At 37.6% G+C, this 21,696-nt stretch overlaps 1 protein-coding gene across 2 annotated transcripts in view; it reads right to left on the reverse strand.

The window, feature by feature from the left end:
* MDN1 (midasin AAA ATPase 1) overlaps positions 1–21,696 on the reverse strand; it is a 139,510-nt gene that overhangs the window by 94,852 nt on the left and 22,962 nt on the right. For both annotated transcript variants that reach the window (XM_006200336.4, XM_015235997.3), the window contains exons 8-17: positions 21,040–21,143; positions 19,485–19,599; positions 15,368–15,561; positions 14,312–14,393; positions 10,971–11,066; positions 9,520–9,632; positions 7,966–8,114; positions 7,225–7,285; positions 1,950–2,161; positions 1,269–1,372 (exon numbers count right to left, since the gene is read on the reverse strand). In XM_006200336.4, coding sequence (XP_006200398.2) covers positions 1,269–1,372; positions 1,950–2,161; positions 7,225–7,285; positions 7,966–8,114; positions 9,520–9,632; positions 10,971–11,066; positions 14,312–14,393; positions 15,368–15,561; positions 19,485–19,599; positions 21,040–21,143 — 1,230 coding nt within the window. The remainder of the gene's footprint in view (positions 1–1,268; positions 1,373–1,949; positions 2,162–7,224; positions 7,286–7,965; positions 8,115–9,519; positions 9,633–10,970; positions 11,067–14,311; positions 14,394–15,367; positions 15,562–19,484; positions 19,600–21,039; positions 21,144–21,696) is intronic.

A 21,696-nucleotide genomic window follows, 5' to 3' on the forward strand; every position in this document is an offset into this window, starting at 1 on the left:
GGTCAGAAACAGAGCAAGGTCAAACCTCTCCTACTTGACTGAGTTTACACCTTAATGCCAAGTGGCTGCCAGAGCTAAGGTCAAGTTAATTTTTAAAAATTGTCCAGAAAGGTCAAGAGAATAAATATGTTGGAGCCTGACAGTGAGATGCAATAAACTAGATCAACTCGTTATATGGATGGTAAACAATAAGTTAAAATGTATTCAGATGTTTAAAGGTACCCAAGTGGTTATTAAAAGCACCCAAAATAAATACAGGGTTAGGCTATGAGCATACCAAGATCAGAGAAATGACTAAATCAAGAGTGTGTAGTGATTGCAATACACAACCCTTCACAGTTGCTGAAGAATATCAAAACAAATCTTTCTTCATCTCCACTCTACTGTTTTTATCTCTTCAAGTTCTATCTCCAAAACAATGAAAAATAAACCTTGCTGTCTGCTCAAATAACATCACATCAGAAACCGAAATGCTCTACTATTATTAAATTCCACTATAACTTTTGTTTTCATGATGATCCTAACAAAGAATCTTCTACAAATTTAATTGAAAAAAATAAAACAGAACATATTAAACTCTAGTATAAACGTCAAGTCATGAAATAGGCATAAATTCTATTTTGAGAGCACCTGACATTTTCATTGGTTATTTTACAAACAATCATATTAAGATTAAGCACTGATGACTATATTTTCCACACCAGTGAATAAAAGGTTGGGGGACCTTCTCTCTTACTAAAATACCATGTCAAGACTCCTACCCCTCCTTTAGGGTGTTGTCTATAGGGTATCACAGAAACAATTTTCCTTAATAAAAATACAAAAAGCTTCAGTCATAAACAGTTAATTAAGCTGATCCTACATGGTCACAGGACAGAAAACAGTGGAGCTACCCATGCTCTAGAATAAAAGATGTAGCCCAACATGAATGGATCCAAATATCCCTCTCAACCTCTCTCTCTGTCTCTCACAAACACACACACACACAAACACACACACACACGGGCTTTGAAACAATAAAGAATTCATTTGTCCTCAATTGCATCTTTAATAATAATAATAACAGTGCTCATCAAGACTTTATAATTTGTATAAAGGACATTTAAAAAAATCTTCCCCCCAAAGAATTATATCATTAAGTGTTTATTAACTCTTAAGCAACAAACCCTAAAACATCAACATGAAGAGAATACAAAACAGCAGCCTCCTTAAACTTGCATTCTGCATCAAATCAACATTCCTTAACCTAAACAACCAAAGCGAAATACCTCTACAAATGCGAACAATAAGGCATTTTCAGTCATTTTCATCTGTTGTTGTGCATGGTTGAGCCTAAGACCAAATGCTTCCCACTTCTCTTTTAGTAGTGACCCTAAAAAAGAATAAAGACAAGAATTTAACACACATTTTGAGTTGTCATAAATATGACTTAAAAAAACACACAATTAACAAAACACACATATATCACATCCTAGAAGTATAAGTCAGTCCAAACACTTACATAATGCCAACTATGTGCCAGCCACTACACTACGCAGTTTATTTATCTGCATATGTATTGGTTAACCCATTTATCCTCACAAAAACCCTTTGAAGTAGGTACTCCTATTCCCATTTAATAGATGAGGAAGCAGAGAAGATGACTAATCTGCCAAAAGCCCCATTCAGTGTGGAATCCAGTTTCTGGGAACTAACCTCTTCTATGCATACGTGACTTACTGCGCACTGAGCGGTGCTTGTACCTCAACAGCACCAAGCATCTGTCTTTATGGAAATCACGCCGACAGAATCACGGGAGCAGCTACACTTCAAAACTAGTCTCCTGTGCACTAAGTCCTAGAAAGCACTAACTTGTACTGCTTTATTCTTCCCCTAAACTCTTCTCCTAATTTTGCCAACTTAGCCCCAGCCTCATGTCTTCCCACCAGCAACCAGGGTCACATTCTTACCAGTTTTACTCTCTTTTCCATCCTTGTTGACAGCCGACTTGTGCACATGCTGCATTAATCTGAGGAGATCATGCCACCGTTTCTGCCGGTAACAGGTCTGAATGTGTCCCAAAAATGTAAAGTTTTGCTTCTTGGAAAATGTCAGAGCAAAGAGTTCCTCAAATGCCTCCCGTAAGGGTAGCCAAATAAGCTTATGGTCCACTGGTTTGTAACTGAAACAAAAGGTAAGTAAGTGATTCACAGACTTCTGAACTGACTGGAACTGGAAAGCATGCCTTAGAAGATAGCAATAGGTCTGAGATTTCACCTAATGAAAATCAGAAATAATACCAAAATACTTAAAAATCTATGTTAAAGTTTTAAATTATAATCTATTTTCTCTACTCCAAGTGCTTAAAGGGCTTATGCTAAAGGTAAAAGCTAGTATTAGATAAACAAGTTATGAAAAAATTTGAAATTCCAAACTGGGCAGTGAAAGGCATGTCATTATTTTACTCACATGCTTAAATAAACAACATGTACGCTTAATGACAAACCATATTTTATTAAGATTGACCAAAACATTTTCAGGATATTTTAGAAGAAAAACATAGCATCTGAAATTGATTTACTTAAGCAAAGTGAACTCAGTCATGTCCTGTCAATTGAAGGGGTAGAGTATTGCTCCTAAAGAGACTGAAAATTGGGGGAGGGAGCAGCAAAAAAATCTTAGACATTACAACGGTTTGTGGCCCTCCAAGGCTCAACTTTTAATTTCTTAGTATTTAAATTACCTCTTATTCCTTAGCATTTAATTCCTCTAGTTGAGGAGCTATGGAATTCATTTAAATTAAATTTTAATTTAATATCAGGGTAGAGAGGTTAATAATGAAAAGTCAAGAAATGCTGCTCTAGCTAAAAGGTAAGCTGCCTTAGCAACACTAATTGTTTCTAGAAAATATCAAGTATACAATTTTCTGTAGCCTAGGATACAAAATATTACAATTCAAGGATGATAACATAAATTTTATTTCCAAGAAAAATAACTTAAGTTGAGAACTGAAACAATACCAAAATACAATCAAGCACAATTAGAGAACTCACGGATACTATTTACTCACTGGCCTATGAGGGGGAACAACGAGATGAGTGAAACCCAACATCTTACTCCTGAGCATCTACACAGAAGAGTCTGATTCCGGAGAAAGAAAGTAAGAGAACTTCAAACCCATTTCAAATCCATAGTAAGCAATAACCATTAATTAATAAAGACATTTCTTTAATCCATGTATTCAACCAAGATTTGCTGAGCATCTGCTGGTTGTGAGGCACTGTGTAAGCAAGACCCACCAGGTCCTGCCCCTCTGTGGCTTACCATCTAACTGGAGACAATAAAGAAACACCGCTACTATAAAATATCAAGTAGTAAGTGTTAAAACTACAGATCAAGTGAAAGGGGAGTGGGGGAAGGCAGTATTGGCAATTTGGTGTGATAATCAGAAAAGGCTGTGTTAAAGACGGAAATTTCAAGAAAATCAGACAAGGAAGGGTTTAGCTAAGGCAGTATCCGTGGGCGGCAGCGGAGGCCAGAGGGAACAGCAGCATCGGGTGCAGCACGGAGGGGAGCGTGGCCGGAGCTCAGCAGCAGAGCTGAAGGAAGACCAGTCAGAGAAGTGTCCCAGCCAGGGACAACAACGCCTTTGGAGGATATGCCATGCAACTGAGAAGTCAGTGGGAGGATCTGAGGAAGGCAGTGATGTGATCGATTACACTTTAAAAGGATCACTGTTGGGGAGGGTATAGCTCAAGTAGTAGAGCACTTGCCTAGCATGCATGAGGTTCTGGGTTCAATCCCCAGTACCTCCTCTAAAAATAAATAAACAAATCTAATCATCACACACACACACACACACACACACACACACACACACAAATATTAAAAAGACCACTGTAAGTACTAAATAGAAGAGAGACTGTGTGGAAGGTAGGAGCAGAGCAAAGATGAGAGACCCCTGCACTGGACCAGACAAAAGATGATGAACTAGAATGGCAACAGAAGTGGTAAGAAATTCAACAAAATACACATGTTATTTAAATAAAATTGCTAGTCTTAAAAATGACAGAATAAATGGGATCCAAAGCTAAGTGGGGCAACAGAGTAATGATTAAGAATGCAGACGCTCAGGACAGACTGCCTGGGTCCAAATCATGGACTAGCCACTACCCTGAACAAGGCACTTAATCCCAGGAGCCTCATTTCTCTTTTGTGTAAATAGTGAAAATTAACAGGTTTTTAAAAAGGCTGAGTGAACACAGATAAAGGACTCAAAATAGTGACTGGCACAGGAGTGCCATTTAAAAGTTACCTGTTATAATTATTACCACTAGTAACTGGCTCAGTATATCGAATTCATGAAAGAAATAGCTTTATAGTTCAAATCAGACTGAGCTCCTTAAGAAAAAAGTTTGTGTATTTAAAGCTGAAAGCGTAGTAGCTGGAACAGTTAAGTCAATATGTTTTAAGTGATGAAAAAATAAAGAAACATACATACACTTTTCAGAAAAGAAAAAAATAAACTGTAACACAAATACTCAATGGGAACCATCCTGACAAGGGGAGAAATTGACTCAAACTATGAACCATTATAGAGCAGGGTTTTCAAGGTGTCTTGTGCAGAGAAAAGATGCCCCAGGAGAAACCTAAAGGCCAAGGGGGCGGGGGCAGGGGCAGGGTCTAGAACACCTGGTCCTCCTGGAGATTAACTTGGGGTCTCTGTTACATACACAGAGACTACATACATACAGGAGTTCACTTGAAAATGGCTAAACCAAAAGAAAATTTTCTAATACGTGAAAGATTATGAAGTACAAGAGACATAAAACAGTGCATGCTGAGTAACTGAAAAGATAACACCTCACTTCATTTGGGGTCAGGATTCGGAGTTTTAGAGCATGCACTTCTGCCCTACTATCTTCCGTTCCCATGTGTGGCTTTAAGGAGGACACAGGTTGGCTGTTTTATTTCTATGAGATCTTTAATTTTCCTCCCATTTTTTTCTTTCCCTCATTGTCAACTTCTCCAAGGGTCCTTCCCTTTCTCCACACATTTGTTTTTCCCTCAGAGGCTGCCCCTCCCAATCCTTGTTCCTGTAGTCAGTGCTGTGAATCTGTGTTCTATGCTTTGCCATTTAGCGCTAGACTTTCTGGAATGATTTTATCTGCTTCATCCAAGTCCTCTGTATCCTCTACTCTTTCCTATAGTCTCATAAGCTCTCTCTACCCCAACTCCGTTGGAATATGGTTCAGTTCTCTACACACAAATAATATGAAGGTTTATGTGCTGTCTACCATAAATCTACCTTAAATAGAAAGACCAAAATGTGTTTAAACAAGGGGAAAAGATATACCACACTAACACTAATCAAAAAATAAGAGGGTTTGTATGTGAACAAAGATCAGAAGGCAAGCTGCAGTGATGAAGTTTAAGACTGACGGCCCTGAAGGCCTTACTTTTATAAACTGTATTCATAATACACTTTAAAATAATTAAATTAATCCTTAATAATAATTTTAAAAAAATCTAAAGGTTTGCAAAGCAGACCAATTAGGACTATAGATTTCTTTCATTATCTTTTACCATAGTATTTGATAAACGCAAAATATCTTTATTATGAATTATAAAACATAAAACAAGTTTCACAGTTAGATGAAACAAACCATAAATCCCCAAGTTAGAAATACTACCCCTCTCTATCCATCTCCCTGCCTACTCCTTTCTTTTCCACTCCTTTGCCTTTTAAAAATCATTTCTGGTCTTTCCATTTTATATACAAGGATTCTTAAGCAAGGGAGTCATTCATATATCTACATACATTACATATCAAAAGATGTGATTTACACCACTTCCAGTAATACAAAAGGATAGAAAACAAAAATTGAAGCATATGTAATGCTAACCTACTAACAAGGAAAAATGGATGTATATTCTTTTCACCACGTTGACACCAAAATTCTAGTTATCATATTCTAATTCCATTCTTTTTGTATTATCGATTGCATCAGGGCACAATGTGTACTCACTACATTTAAAACTACTTACAGTGGCTAACATAACACTACAAATTCTTAGAAGAGACAGATCCAGTCCATGTTCATTTAGTACAACATTAATGCCATTTGTGTTAGGAATACTTAATAGTAGGATATTACTGAAGATATATATAGATACAGAATAGAGGGAAATGCATAGTAGTATAGATAAGCCCCATAAAATAACAAATTTCATATATTAGTAAGAACACATTATCAAGTCAATTAACTGTACAGAAGTAAAATTAAAAAAAAAATGTGGAAAGATCACTGGGGAAAAATAAAGTAGAAGAATTAGAGTAAGAGATGTAAGCCTCAGCTCGTGGATTTTAATACAGAATATAAATGTGAACACATAGTGATATGTGTAGAGCAGACTCTAAGTAATGGGTTGACAGGGTAAGAAAATGAGAAGCACCAAAGGAAGCAGGTTTCCAAAGTAGCACTCCATCCAGAGCAGGAGGGAATGCGAGACAAAGAATAGAGTGGAAATAAAAATAATGCTATAGCATGATGTGGCCCTCAAAAAAAAAAAAGAGTAAATAAAGAACTTTCTGGCAGGTGCCATAAAGAGCAAAAAGGACAATAAATTCTATTGTTTTACACTTTTAAGAATTTTTATAAGCAATTGTTTGTAGAGTTAATGGGATCGATCCCAGTACTGCTCAACGTAAGGTATGCCAATGGCATCCATCAGTTTTACAGCCTTCAGCACAGACTAATTGTTCATGAGACTAACATAATTCAAAAACACCAATAAGGAACAAGTGCATTTTGAAGACCACAGTGGAGTCCCATGAGCAAGTCCCATTTAACCAAGTAGAGGCAACTTAATCAGTAATTCAACAGTAATCAGACTGCAGCAGAGTCTAGCTTGAAGGCAGTGTGACTCCAGAACACATGCTTCAGATCATGACTGTACACACAAATATTAGTTGATAACATACTTGCTTTCTTGTTTTCCTCCCCTCCCAGCATGATCTTTGAGAGCAAGAACGTCAAATGTTCTTTAAAAGGAAGAGAAGCATCTACACGCCCAAGAGCTCCTTAATAAATTCTGATAAATACTCTGCTGGGGTGGGGATAAGGGAGCAATTCTTTGAGTATTTTTCCAAGGCTAGTTTTGAGCTTTATAGGAAAACAGTATTTCTCACCTCAAGCCCTGAGCACAGAAATAAGAAGAAGAAAAATTTAAATCCACACATACCCTCCAAGCAAGTCTGCAGTGTCACTTTGTTGATTCATATTGACAACCCTCAAACGGTGGCCTTTAATAAAGAAAGGGCAAAAGGGTTACTCTGAAAATGTAAAGACTGAAAACGTCCAGTATGACCCTTAAGGATGTGAGGACATGACATAGGGCAAATCTTTAAACGCGCATTTCCTCTGACCCTCTCATTTTATGTTCAGAAATCTTAACTATTTAAAATTTTCACCTAACCCAGAGAAATATGTAAAAGAAGATTCACTGTGTATTATTGCTCCAGCACCACATAACTGAAAATAACAAAAAAAATTGTTCAGTAAGTCAATGTCTATGATTTATTTGGTAATAAATAAAAATAAATATCCAGCGTGGAATTATTATTTAGCCATCAGTATAGGAATGAGGCCATTCTGTTTTTAAAGATGTCCAGTTTGCTTAACTAAATGCAATACACACAGTATGAATCTCATTTGTTTTAAAACAAAGACATATCTGTATGTATTTGCAGGCCACAGATTAGAACTAAGAAAAGTTGATACCAATCTGTTAACAGTGGTTATTTCCAGGGGGGAAGATCACATTATTTCCAAGGAAAAAATTTCCAATGCTTCTCTCCAGGGGAAATGGAGTAGCGGCACTTTTTAAACTCCAGCATTCTTTGGACTTTCTATTTTTTTAAAAAGTCGGTCAATGTGAAATGTTTACTGTCTGGGGGCAGGGTGCTTCCCCTCTAGGAGTTACCTGTAACATGAGCCAAGTACTGGACAGTGGAGGTTTTGCCAGTGCCGGTCTCTCCCACCAGCAACACGGGCTCCCCTTTGCTGACGCACACAGCAAGCTGTTCAATAAGAACGGAGGACGGCCTCGTAGCAGCAAAGGTGAGCTTCTCCCTGGAAAGGGGAATACTGTTGCTCTGAAGAGGTGGATTTTCCAGACTTAACAAATAAGAGTAAGAACACAACTGAGCAAACTACTATATATAAAATAAACAACAAGGTCCTACTATATAACTCAATATCTTGTAATAACCTATAATGGAAAAGAATGAAAAAGAATAGATTAAGTATGTATAATTGAATCACTTTCTTGTATAGCTGAAACTAACACATTGTAAATCAACTATACTTCAATTAAAAAAAAACCTGAAACAAAAATAAAGTACCTCTTTAAAAAAAACTCAAAGTGATATTTTCATGCTATAACAGATGTTCTTTCTTTCAACATAACGAATTACAGAAATCGCTCATTCTATAGACATGGAGCATTTACGAACCTGGTACTTTACAAGGCTCTGGAGATTCAAAACATCGAGGTAAGACATTATATCACTTATGTCATCTTGGGTAAATTACTTAACCTCTCTTAGTCTCAGTTTCCTAACTTATAAAATCTGGATAATAATAGTTCCTAACTGTAGTGAGTTGAATAGTCTTCCCCCAAAATTCATGTCTACCCAGAAACTGATTTTGACCTTATTTGGAAAAAAAAAAAAAAAAAGAATAAAATCATATCATACTGGATTTGAGTAAGTCTTAAATCCAATGGCTGGTATCCTTACAAGGAAAGAGAAATTTAGAGACACAAAGAAATACACAAAGGGGAAAAAGGCCATGTGACAATGGAGTCAGAGATTGGAGTGACGTAACTACCAAGCAAGGAACATGAATGACTACTGGGAGCCATCAAAAGCCAGGAAGACGTAGGGCCTTCGGAGGGAGTGTGGCCTTGCCAACACCTGGATTTCAGCCTTCTAGCCTCCAGAACTGAGATTAAATGTCTACTGTTCTAGGCCATCAAGTTGATGGTATTTGTTATAAGAGCCCTAGGACACCGACGCACGTGTTAATTCACAGAATTTCTATAACCACTACATGAGAAAACATATGCAAAAAAGCCCTTCGCACAACAGGCATACGGTAAGTATTTAACGAATGATGTCCAGATCTCAGAATCTTACCTAATTCCAGCCTTCAAGGAATTAATAGGACCTAGCCTGTTAGGACCTGGCCTGACTTCTGGGTGAGGCTTACTTTGCTAAAAATGCTACAAAGAATAACACTGAAGATATACCTTTGGTTAGTCCGAAGTCTCTAACATCCTCATCGCCTCCCACTATTAACACCCAGCTTCAGAGAACACACCGTGGGAAGTCACTGCTCCTTACCATCCAGCACGCTGGAGAGATCTCAGTTCAGATATGTGTTGTGCTTAAAGCTAGGGGGGACTGGACTAGATGTTCCTGCCATCAAGTTTCCAACAGTCCCAGTGCTCAGGTAAATTCAGAACCCTCTTTACCTCTGTATGTGGACAGCCTCATTTTGTTTCCGAAGAAGCCGCACTCGACCCACTTGCACATCTAACTCATTGATCACAATTTCTGGTTTATAAAGTTGACAGAAGAATTCAGCCTATGGGAAGGAAAGATTTTACTGGAGTAAAATTCTATATACTCTTCAAACACTTCCACACTCATAAAGCTCACTGTGTCTCTCTAACATGCCTTCTACTAAGAAGCACTTTCTACTTACTTCCAAGATAGGCAAGTTAGCTCCTAATTACATTAAAAAAAATTCTCCAAGTTTCTAATACATTTTTAAAAACACTGATTTTGAACGACTCCCTGTAACAGTATTTTTTATTACTTCAAGTAAGCTTATATCTACCTATATATAAAATGAACATAATGAACCAAAAGCTTTACTCCTAAAAGATACGAAAAAAAAATCAAAGTAATTTTTCTTCAGCTATGCTTTCTTCTGCTTTAAATTTCTAACACAATGCAGGAAACAGTGACTTAAATAAACTATGATATATCTGACAACTGCCAAAGCAGAAAGAGAAGGTGTGACAGACAGGCCAGGGCACCTACCCAATAGCCTTGTCCTTATTACTAACCCGAAGTATGCAGATTCTCTTCAGGGTTTGGGGCAGGAGTGAAAGGGGTAAACTGCTCAGGGAAGGTGAGCCCCTCTTCAACCAAACAGGTTGAATATTGATCAATCTAAGCCAACTGTGGTAGTTTCATTTCTCTTGTCTACTGTAATTATTGTTTAAGCCCCCTTTTTGTAGGCATTCTGTTACCTGCAGCCAAAATCATCCCCACAGTTTCAGAAGCCTAAGGAACACCTCTAACCATCTCAGCTCCTGACATGTGGCTTTGTAGAGTCAAGATGCATTTGGGAACACCAGACATCTGCTTCAAGATGGGCCTCACACATTTCTCCAGCTACCAACACCACTGCTGAAAGGTTCTCTCCTCCAAAAATACATCTTTTGATATAAAACAGGAAGGGCAAAATATTAACAGTATCAACAAGGAACCTGAGTAGTGGGTATACAGGTGTTCACTGGTACTTTTCAACTTTTTTGATTGAAGATAATAATTATAAAAAGTTGGAAAAAATCAAACTACACACAAAACTATACTCAAAGGTGTTACTAAGACATGGTTCCAGTCCTGGGTCCACAACCTACAGAATAACATGCTCATTAAAACACTGGAGAATAAGGCATGAGTGAGATAAAGGATGCAAGGAAGCTCACTTTAAGAATGTGGAACGCAAGGAGAACCACCATCTAGGAGGCAGTGAGGGCTTTATGCCCTTGAGGGGCAGCAGTGAAACTACTGACTTTGACAGAGGAGGCTGTTACTCGTAAAAGCTGTTTCAGGTAAGAAACAGAGACCATCAAGTAAACTAAATATCCCAGACTCCTTTCAAGAGGGAAGTAAAAATAGCACCACATACCTTTTTCTTGGAAATGTTCAACTTGCTTCCAATGACTTCTGCCATTTTCAGTTTGCTTGTATGCTTAGAAAGCATTGCTGTGAAACAGTCCAAAGCCTATTAAAATAACCAAGGTAAACACCAACTGATTTTTAAAATAATACATTATTAACAGAGCATCATTATCCAGCCCACAAAAGGGAGGAACATAAAATCCGGCAGGACCATTTCTGCAAGACCAAGGAAAGTACAACTAAAGTACCAACCCTAAACTCAAGGACCTTATCATAACAGAGGGCACAAAAAAAATGTGGAGGTTTTACTATCAAAACACTGGTTAATTAGAAACACACACAGAACCCCCTCGGTTTGCAAATCCAAAATTCAGGCAAAAATAGCAATTCGCATTAATCTTTGGGTATATGGTTCTGTCGAGGAAAATGACTCTCAGAAAGTGGAGGTAACACCAAAAGATCACTTTCTAACTGTAAAGGGAAACTCTTGATGTGCAATAAAGGGATCACACTGTCATTATCCTAACCCAGTACTTAATCTTAGCAGCTACTGATAGGCCAACAAGATACACGTCTCCTACCAAAATGAAATATAAGGTACATATCATCTCCAAAAATGGATTCTACCTCCAAAAAGCTGAATTTGAATATATCAAGCATTTTGTTAAACTTCTATTTACAAGAAAGACAAGAGATAAAATGACAAGGGAAGGGACACCACTGGCATGGCAAAACAAAGAACATCTGGTTCCACGTAATTACCAAGTGTGATATATCAATAAATGTCGTGCAAACATTTAAAAAATAATTTACCTGGTCTTTGTCCCTAATTCAGGACAGAGCTTCAAAAATTATTGGAATTACCAGGAGTAAGGGTGTCTTTTGTTACTCACTAGAGCCCTTACAGACCACACTGGGTTTATTAGGCTACGTACTCCTGATGGGCCCTTAGACAGTTTAAGAGAGGAATGACCCAGGGCAGAAAGACTAAGCACTGATTGGAGTGCTGAAACTTCCAGCTCCACCTCCACCCTCTGGAAAATGGAGAGGGGCTGGAGACTGAGTTCAATCTTACAGCCAATGACAGAAAAAGACCCCAATAAAATGCTGGACATTCCAAGTTTGAGAGCTTCCTGGCTGGTGGACAAAGTGACGTACCAGGAAGGTGGCACACCCTGACCACAGAAGTGCCTGTGCTTGGATTCTTGAAACCTTGCCCTATGCGTCCCTTCCATTTGACTGTTCTTGAGTTATATTTTTTATAATAAAACTGTAACACGTGCAGTACGTGTAGAGCCTCCAATCAGTTCTGTGAGATGATTATGGTACCTTAAGTTGTAGGAACCCCTGAATTTATAGCTGACAGGTCATCAGTGTAGGTGGGCCTCTGAGACTTACGGCTGGAGTCTAAAGTGGGGGCAGTCCTGTGGAGGACCAAGCCCTTGAACCTGCAGGGTCTACACTAACTCTAGGTAGCCAATATCAGGATTGGACTGAATTGTCGGACACCAGTTGGTGTCAAAGCAGTGAAGAAGCCAGATAAAGCCAGAAGGTGGAAAACTGTAAAACAACTGGTCAGACTGCTTCAACAAGGTAGTGTTGGCGGTGGGGAGCTGATAAAGGAAGAGTTCTTATTCCCATACGAGTAGGAAGATACAGAAGAGCTACATCAAGGTATTAACAGTATGAGGGAATCTCTGGGGGAATATTTCATTGTTTTGCTTTCCTATCTTTTCTCATTTTTAACAATACATATATATTGCTTCTATACTAATAAAATATTTGCACATAAATGTTCACAGCAGCATTATTCACAATAGGTGAAACCCCAAATATCAGCGAATGAGCAGATAACAAAACATAGTATATCAATACAATGAATTGCTCTTCAGCTATCAAAAGAATGAAGTACTGACTCATGCTAAACCTGGATTAACCAAGAGAATATGCTGCATGAAAGAAGATAACAAAGTCACATATTGCATGATTCCATTTATAGAAATGTCCAGATGGAACGTAAATTAGTGGTTGCCAGGGGCTGCAGAGAGGGGAAGTGGGGGTGACAGCTAATGGTACAGGGCTTCTTTTGGGAGTGATAAAAATGCTGTAGAATTAGATGGTGGTGATGGCTGCATAACTCTGTTGACTATACTAGAAAACATTGAATTGTACACTTTATTTTTTTTTTCTTGGTTAACCTGGCTAGGGGATTATCAATTCTGCCCATATTTTTAAAAATATTTATTTAATAATTTACTGATTTTTCAGTTGAAGTACAGTCAGTTTACAATGTTGTGTCAATTTCTGGTGTACAGCACATGTTTCAGTCATACATATAAATACATACATTCCTTTTTCATCTGAATTGTACACTCTAAAAGAGTGAATTTTATGGGATGTGAATTAAATCTCAGTAAAGCAGTTTTATACACACAAAAAGACATTCTAAAATATAAACTGAAGAAGAGAAATCCTCTCCATGCCAGTTTTATTTTAAAAGTACAAAACAAGGTTATCTATAAGAAGGATGAGAAATGTTGGCGAATGGGAAGGTTTCACTGGAGAGGAGGAGGCTGGACTGGCACACAGCACTTCAGGTGCAGCAGGGCTGGAGTTTCCGTGTGGACTCCAAATGAGGGTTCTTTCTACCCAGAGTAACTTACCAAACACAGAGATATTGCTAACCAAAATGGGTTGCTATTCTCTCCTCAGCCCTGGCTGACTGGCTGACAGAAACCAGAACACTTTATAGTCAAAAGCAGTCAGTGTTCTAAGAGCCCAATGTCTAAGTAGCCACTTTATTCTTAAGCAAGCGGGGAATAAATCTCTTTCTTCACTGAATATGGCAGAGCTGTAATTCAATAGGGTTCCCCCCCGCAGAACACATTTTTTCCCTCAAGCCCAGCATACAAGGATGTACATGATAACTTCCACATAAATTTCTCTGGACTAAAGTTACAAAGCCCTCCTGAGGCAAGTGGTAGGATCAGACAAGTCTATCAAATAGACTAAGAAATTATATATAGAAATATATACCAAACCTCTTAGAAACATTTTATATTTTACAGCATTATTATCATCTGGGAGATTTTCTTTTCATTTTACCTTTAATTACAGTATCTGTTTTACTACTCTATTTCAAACTATACTTACTTGAAATTAGTAGTTACCATTTATTATGCCCAATTAGTTTAAAGGCAAGATTAGTTCAGTTTTAATTAGCTAAGGATAATAAATAGCACCTAAACAAAACAAAAACTTTGACAGCAGGCACGGGACAGAAAATAACAGTGGAAATCAACAGCCTTAAAGAGCACAGAGAAAACAAGTAGGAAGATTGTATTTTACCTCTTGAAAAATATTTAATGATGCTGATGAAGACAGACTGTCAAAGCTGTGGACAATTCTATTACACCAATTCAGTAGATCCCTTAAAAAAAAATGGGGAGGTTGTCAAGAAATAAATGACCATAGGCCAAAGACAGCAAAGGCATCTGGGGACACTAACAATGTGAAGATAAACAGTATTAGAAAAAAGATTGAGTGGTCCCAGTCCCTACCCTTACTAGGAAGTGATCTGACTCACTTCTCCCCCATCCATGCAACTAACTCCCAGGGCAAACTGAGGGGGGCTGCCCCATTTCTGATTCTCACTTCTAAAAGGAAAAGTCAACCAGTGAGAAAGAAGCACAAAGGCCCAGGATTCTATTATATAGCAAAACCCAAGGGTCTTATTTAAGGCCTCAACTGTCACAGAAGGACAACCAGTGAAAGAATTATGTCAGTAACTATTCCCAATTCTTAAAGTTATCTGTTAAACTTTCAGTTATAAGATAAATAAGTACTAGGGATATAATATACAATGTGATAAATATAATTAACACTGATGTATATTATATATGAAAAGTCATTAAGAGTTCTCACTACAAGAAAAAAAAATGTTTTTACTATTTCTCTAATTTTGTATCTATAAGATGATGGATGTTCACCAAACTAACAGTAATAATCATTTCATGATGTGTGTAAGTCAAATCATTATGCTGTATACACTGTAAACTTACACAGTGCTATATGTCAATTATCTCTCAATAAGGAAAAAAAGTTATTTTTTAAAACTAAAATAATGTTACCTTTATAAACCTTCCTAACTCAGAAATTAGACCCAAAGGTCTAATTTCAAAACCTATTTTTTTGTAACCATTCAGTTCCAGCTAGGAAGAAGTTTGGAGGGAAGTGTTTTTTCTGTTTTTGTTTTTAATTAAAAAAAAAATTGGAAGGGGGGTAAATTAGAGTTATTTATTTATTATTAATTGCAGGACCCTGCACGTGCTCTAACACTGAGTTACCCTCCCCACAAGGGAAGCAGTTTTAAAAATACCAACTCAAAAGTGTCTAGCCCAGTACCGTAGAGACAATTCTCTTCCTTCAAGGGTCAGTCTTTTATTTTCTCTTCTGGTTTCTGAAACTTCTTCGGGTGCCTGTTCCCCTCCAACAGAACTATCACTCACAGAGTGATGTTTCTCTCCAGTAAGCTGGATGTAAATGTCAAGCAGGTGATCGGCTGCTGCTGATAAACTGGGATATCTGTTTTGAAGAACCTGGCAGCGGGAGAAAAAAAAGGGAAAGAAAATTTAGCAGCAGACGTAAACTGCTGCTGGCATTAGTCAACCAAAAATGGATTCTCTGTGAAATCTGCCATCTTTACTAAGAACTTCTACCCTTACCCATGACCTCAACTCCTCAAAAACCTTCACGTTTTCGCTGGCCAGAACTTACTCATTTAGCAATCTCACCACAGCTTAGGGTACACAAGCTAGATGGGGAAGGGGTCCAAGCAACACAGGCATCCAACACCCAGGCATTTACTCACTGAAGGATCCTGCAAGTACTATGTACTCTAGTTGTAAACAATTCTAGTACAGTCATCGTGTCATTTCTCAGCCAAAAGCAAATAAGAAACAGTTAATGGGAAAAGGAAACATAAGGTTTTAAAAGCAGATCACAGTAAAAGGAGCTCGTGTTAAGTCCTGATAAAAAGCAGTTGATCTTTAAAAAGCAGACAACTAAAAAAAGCAAAAGATCCAGTCCTATTCACTTTGATAACTTTTGAGAATTTTTTGCAGTATAATGCTTTGTGTTCTTAATACTGGTTCCAAGGTTTTGATATGGATTTGTTTGGTCAAGTCTATTTGAGAAGGAGGAAAATATTAAGTCTATATTAGAAATATTACCATCTAATACATTTAAATTAGTTTGAGAAGTACATCACGATTCCAATTTATATATTAAATATCCATATTTTATATACAATAAATATGTAACATCCACATATTTACAAAGATAAAGAACTAAATCTTTTTTTAACATTTTTTGATTTATAATAATTTTACAATGTTGTGTCAAATTCCAGTGTAGAGCACAATTTTTCAATTATACATGAACATATATGTATTCACTGTCACATTTTTGTCTCTGTGAGATACCATAAAATCTTGTATCTATTTCCCTGTGCTATACAGTATCATCTTGTTTATCTATTCTACATTTTGAAATCCCAGTCTATCCTTTCCCACCTCCCCGCCCAAGAACTAAATCTTTTAGCAATGTTGTACCAGGTGATATAGATCTCATAGCTTTGATTTCTTCATACTTTTTTTTTTAACTAGAGGATTTTACAACAAATATTATTGAAAACATATACTTTTCAGACGTATTAAAAATTAAGCAAGGGCAGAAGAGAACAATAAAATAAAAAAATTCACTTTTTAATGGATACAAATGTGGACCTTTCAAATACAGAATATACATTTTTGTGTGTGGAGGGAATATTTTCAAAATTGATCATGTATTTATGGACATTGGCCATAACAAACAAAATACAGACTTATTTACATCACTCCTGAAACAGAAAGTTCCCTTGTGCGCCTTCTGTAATCACTTCCTTCCTGATTCTAATCTCTCAAGTTTTGCTTTCAAGTTGTCATAGACAGGGGGTCATAAGGATATAGTGTGCAGTTGGGTTTCTCTTACTCAGCACGTTTCTGAAATTCATCCAGATATTACTGAACATATCAGGAGTTTATTTTATTTTATTTTATTTTATTTTATTTCTGAGTAGTAATTCCATCATATGAGCATGTATATTTATGATCAAGATGAAAAACAAGCTACTTGCACTTGTAAAAAAATTTTTGTTAGGTTTAACACTTTAGAAAGGGCTCAGTTATTTGGAAAAAAAAGTTCTAAGTAGAGAATATTTATATGTACCCACCAATTGGTCATTTTCTACCTTAGCCAAAAAATCTTGTTATTACTAAAAATGTCAAAATTTACAAACAGTATTGTGTAATAAAAACGAATCTGACATGATATGGTTACCAAGTTGACATGTATTTTAAAGACTCATTTTAATTAGCATTTATTAAGTACCTACTTTGTTTCAGGCACTGTTTCAGGGACAGAGAAACAAAACAAAATAAGGAATGAAGACCACTGTCAAGAAATTCCACCTAGTGTAAGCAGATAAGGAAGCAAAATCAAGCTTGCAGCACAAAGGACAACATGGTCAGCCCTGCTTGGGAGACCCAGGAAGGTTTCATGGAATGGGAGATGCACCTGGCAGAGGTCACCAGGGACCACGAAGGGGTACTGCCAGCAGAGAAAGCAGGCCATCTTCAGCACCAGCACATATTCAAAGTGTGTGGGGGAGATAAGGGTGAGAAACTGCCAGGGGTGAGTTCCCTGCACTTACTAGGTATGAAAATAGCATCACGCAAAATAAAAAATTATATTTCACTCTTTGAAATATAATTTGCTATTTCAGCAAGAAGTCAAAGGCAGTCGTCTAAGTATTAAACGTCTGGGGTTGGCAGCAACAGAAATGCCCTTTTTTTGTGTTCCCCATGAAGTCAGCACAGGAGATTATTTTATTTCCTAAGTAACACACATAGGTTTTTAGCTTCCAGTCATTCATTTAAGAGAATATTGTTAGGACTTATTAGTAAGTCCAGAAGTTTAGAAATAACACACAAGCTTCTGAAAGTCAGCTATCTAAATACGACACATGTCACTTAGGTGAGGGGGTGCAAGTTCCTGCTGCACTTCTTGTGAGCAGTGACTCACTGCTGCCCATGACAGGAATGGAAAGATGACTTCTAGCTGTTACTTCAAGTACAGAAACAGCAATAACAGAGTAGCTGTCAAAGGTTCTCCCCATCCTCCCAATACATCACACCTAAATGTGAACTTCAGGCCTCTCCTTTAAAGAACAAACTCACAATTTAAGTCTGAAAACAAAACATTTAAACATATACAACAGCAAAAGAAAGAGGTGCATAACAACAGAGCAACACTACAAACATTCACCAAGTGTCAGGCACTGAGTGTATGCTGGGGACACAAAAGGTAAGTTACTGGAGGAGCTTATAGTTGAGGGGGAAAGACTTATGGTGGGAACTAGAGTGAGGTAAGGAACTCACAAGCCAAAAATAGGATGTAAAGTTATAAAATCACATCATCAAGACAAGGCTTCTTAAGAGATTAATTACATGATCAAGGGTTTTCCAGTAATACACCAGACTCTGAAAATCCCTCTGCTAATAAACACCTAAAATGTTAGACAAAGTCTTTGAAAACGATGGCCTGTCTCACTTATTTATCTAAAAACTTACACCAAGGAAGAGGAAAGCATCCCCCTGTGGCTGAATCACCACTGACAATGCTCCATTTGCTACTCTTCAAGATGAAGAGTGGGGAGGATGAGAAGCTTCCCAAGTGAGGAGGGAGAGAGGAGGGAAGGCGGGAGGTTGGCAGTACCCTGGGTGAGGCACGGCTCCTCATGATCACGGATGGCCAGCGATACTGCAAAGGGAATTGATGTATAAAATCTATAAAATAAGTAATCTCGAGTTTCATTAATACCCAGACCAAAATGTACATGAAACTGTTAAGTGCAAAAGGCATTAGTTACAAGTCAACTTAGTAAAAAAAGATCCCTTGGGGACAACTGGGAGACTTAAGTATGGTCTGAGAATTAAATGCTTACTGAGGAATTACTATTCATTTTACTGGGTATAATAATGATATTGTGGTTATATATGGAAATGCCCTTAAATATTTAGAGATGCATAAAAAGTATTTAGGGGTAAAATGTTATTGTTTTGGGGGGTAATTAGGTTTCTTTATGTATTTTTAAATTATGTTTTTATTTTATTTTTTAGTGGAGGTACTGGGGATTGAACCCAGGACCTTGTGCATGTTAAGCATGTACTCTACTGCTGAGCTATACCCTCCCCTAGGGGTAAAATGTTATGAGATTTGCTTTCAAATATATCAGCAAGTAAAAAATACTAGGTGAAGTTAACACAGTAAAATATTAGCACATAAACCGTTAAATTTAGGGTGATGAGTATTTTGGTCATTCATTAGGCTATTTCCTCCATTTACATGTTAAGTATAAAACTTTTAATAATGAAAAGTAAAAAAGACAAGCATTAATACTTCCTTTCTCATCACCACATACCTCATTCAGTTCTGTCTTATCCATGTTATCCAAGTGAATTTTGGTCCAATATTTGTCTAACAGAGTCGCATGACTATTCAGTGGTCGATACCAATTTCCTCCACAGCTCAAGAGCCTGTATTTCAAAATGAAAAACAGAGTCACACAAAATTCCCAATTTTAATCTTGAATTGTGCCCCTGGTTATTCCTTGCTAGACATTATCTCACATCTGAATAAGACTCATAGTCCCTTCTGTTGCCAGATACCACTACGTTGGGCCTACAGGGAAGATGGCAATGAAACGCTGCCACTGACCTCAGGCATTTTGATCTCAACAAAACGCTTCTTCTCCTTAAGACAGAACTTCAGGGAAGAGAAAACATAATCCAAGACCCATAGCATTAAAAATAAGTTCACTGCTTAGTACTAAAAGCTACAGTACGTAAAGATTACTTAAAATGCCCAGAAGAGAACGAATACTCATTAGACACATACTCTGCGCAAACCACAGGCTTACAGTAAAGCCGCTTCATTTAATCCTCAAACGACTGCCCTGAGGGGATTGTGCCTTCTTTCCTTCCAACCTTAGGAAGAGGAGAGTAAGATCCCTTGCTCCCTCAACTGTGACTACAAATGGCAGAGCCAAGAACTGAATTCGAGTTTGTCTGACATCCTTCTATGATGTCCCATGACATTCTGGGAAATCTATTTAGCAGGAAAGAACTTTATGATCACTGTGAACAAAATCAGGGTCTATTAAAATTAACAGGGCCTAGCAAGGTGTTCCCTGAGAATTGTAAGGTTAGCTCTGTACTCATCTGGGCGTGAATGCTCACAGAGGTACAGTAAACACTAATTTAACCACTAAATATGTGACAATAGTTTCACTCTTGGGCATTTTAAGACCTTGGAGATGCTATACAGGTACAGAAAAACAGTAGGAAATAAACCGCTATCTTCACATTATTACAGAATGTAGGTAGGGACATATACTAAGTCTGCTTAGGTTTTATTCCTTTGTTGATGCTTATATTCAATTAAATTTTTTAAACTGTTTGAACTCCACATGGCTTCATCATCACCACATCCACCACATCCACATGGCTTCATCATCACCACATCCAAGGCTGGGTGCTTACTATGTGACAGGTCTTCAGTGCACATCATATCACCTAAACCTCCCCAACTTTTATCAAGTTGTAAAGTAGGTATTACTGGCCCGTCATAATCAGCTAAGCAAGGTACACACAGGTATGGAGTATCAGTGTCAGGACTCAAACCCAGGGCTAACAACAGTCTCATCTCTGGTTATATTTGAAAACATAAAAACAAGATAAAGTTTTTTAAGACTGGTTACTTGTTTTTAAGTGAAACCAAACAAAGCTTTTATTTTCTAAATTAATTATCTCCATTGAAAACAGGAATGAGAAGGCTGAATCTGTCACTAGTTCCAACTAACCATGCTCGAAGTGGGTCGAGAGAACTCTACTGCAGGACTTTCGTACTCAGCACTCTAGCATGTGGACTTGTGGGGAGGAGGCTCCTAGTGGGAACAGGTGGTTAACAAGACCTACCTCCTGGTTGCAAAGAACTGAAATCCAGGAGCCACTTTCAGACAGTCCCCTCGGCCAGGAATCAAGAGCTCTCCATTCTCCAAAAGAGGGATCAGCACAGAAACCTACATCACAAAACCCCAGCGAAAAAGCTATTAAGACAGAAGTAACAACAACAACAACAAAAAAAGCCACCCTCTCAACAAATGATGAACACATCCTTAAAGGAAACCTTACTTGTCACAGCATGAATTGGGGTGAAACAGGAGTTAGGAAGATTGGAGCCACCCAAGCTCCAGTAGAACAATTTATTTGTTCAACAGTCACTGAGTACCTATTATGGACATTAAACATCTAGACATGGATGCTTCATCTCTCTCTAAACCTAGAGATTCTTCTCTCCCTCCCCTCTCCCCCTTCCCCTGTTCTCTCCTTTCTCTCTCAAACCCAAGAGCAGAAAGTCCATATACAGATAGCTTTAGGGTTCACATTAAAAGAAAATTAAAACCAATCTTGGAAAATCTGCCCAAAGGAAGATTTTCTCATTCTGCAATATATTTTTTTGGTCATAGTTTACAGAGTACAGAAGAAATATGGACTGCCTCCATAGCTAAATTTTACACACATAGAAAACTGATTTTTTCAAAGTCAAAAATGTACACCCAGTTTATTGTCTTT

Source organism: Vicugna pacos, chromosome 8 (assembly GCF_048564905.1).
Source record: "Vicugna pacos chromosome 8, VicPac4, whole genome shotgun sequence".
In the NCBI taxonomy this organism is placed as follows: domain Eukaryota; kingdom Metazoa; phylum Chordata; class Mammalia; order Artiodactyla; family Camelidae; genus Vicugna; species Vicugna pacos.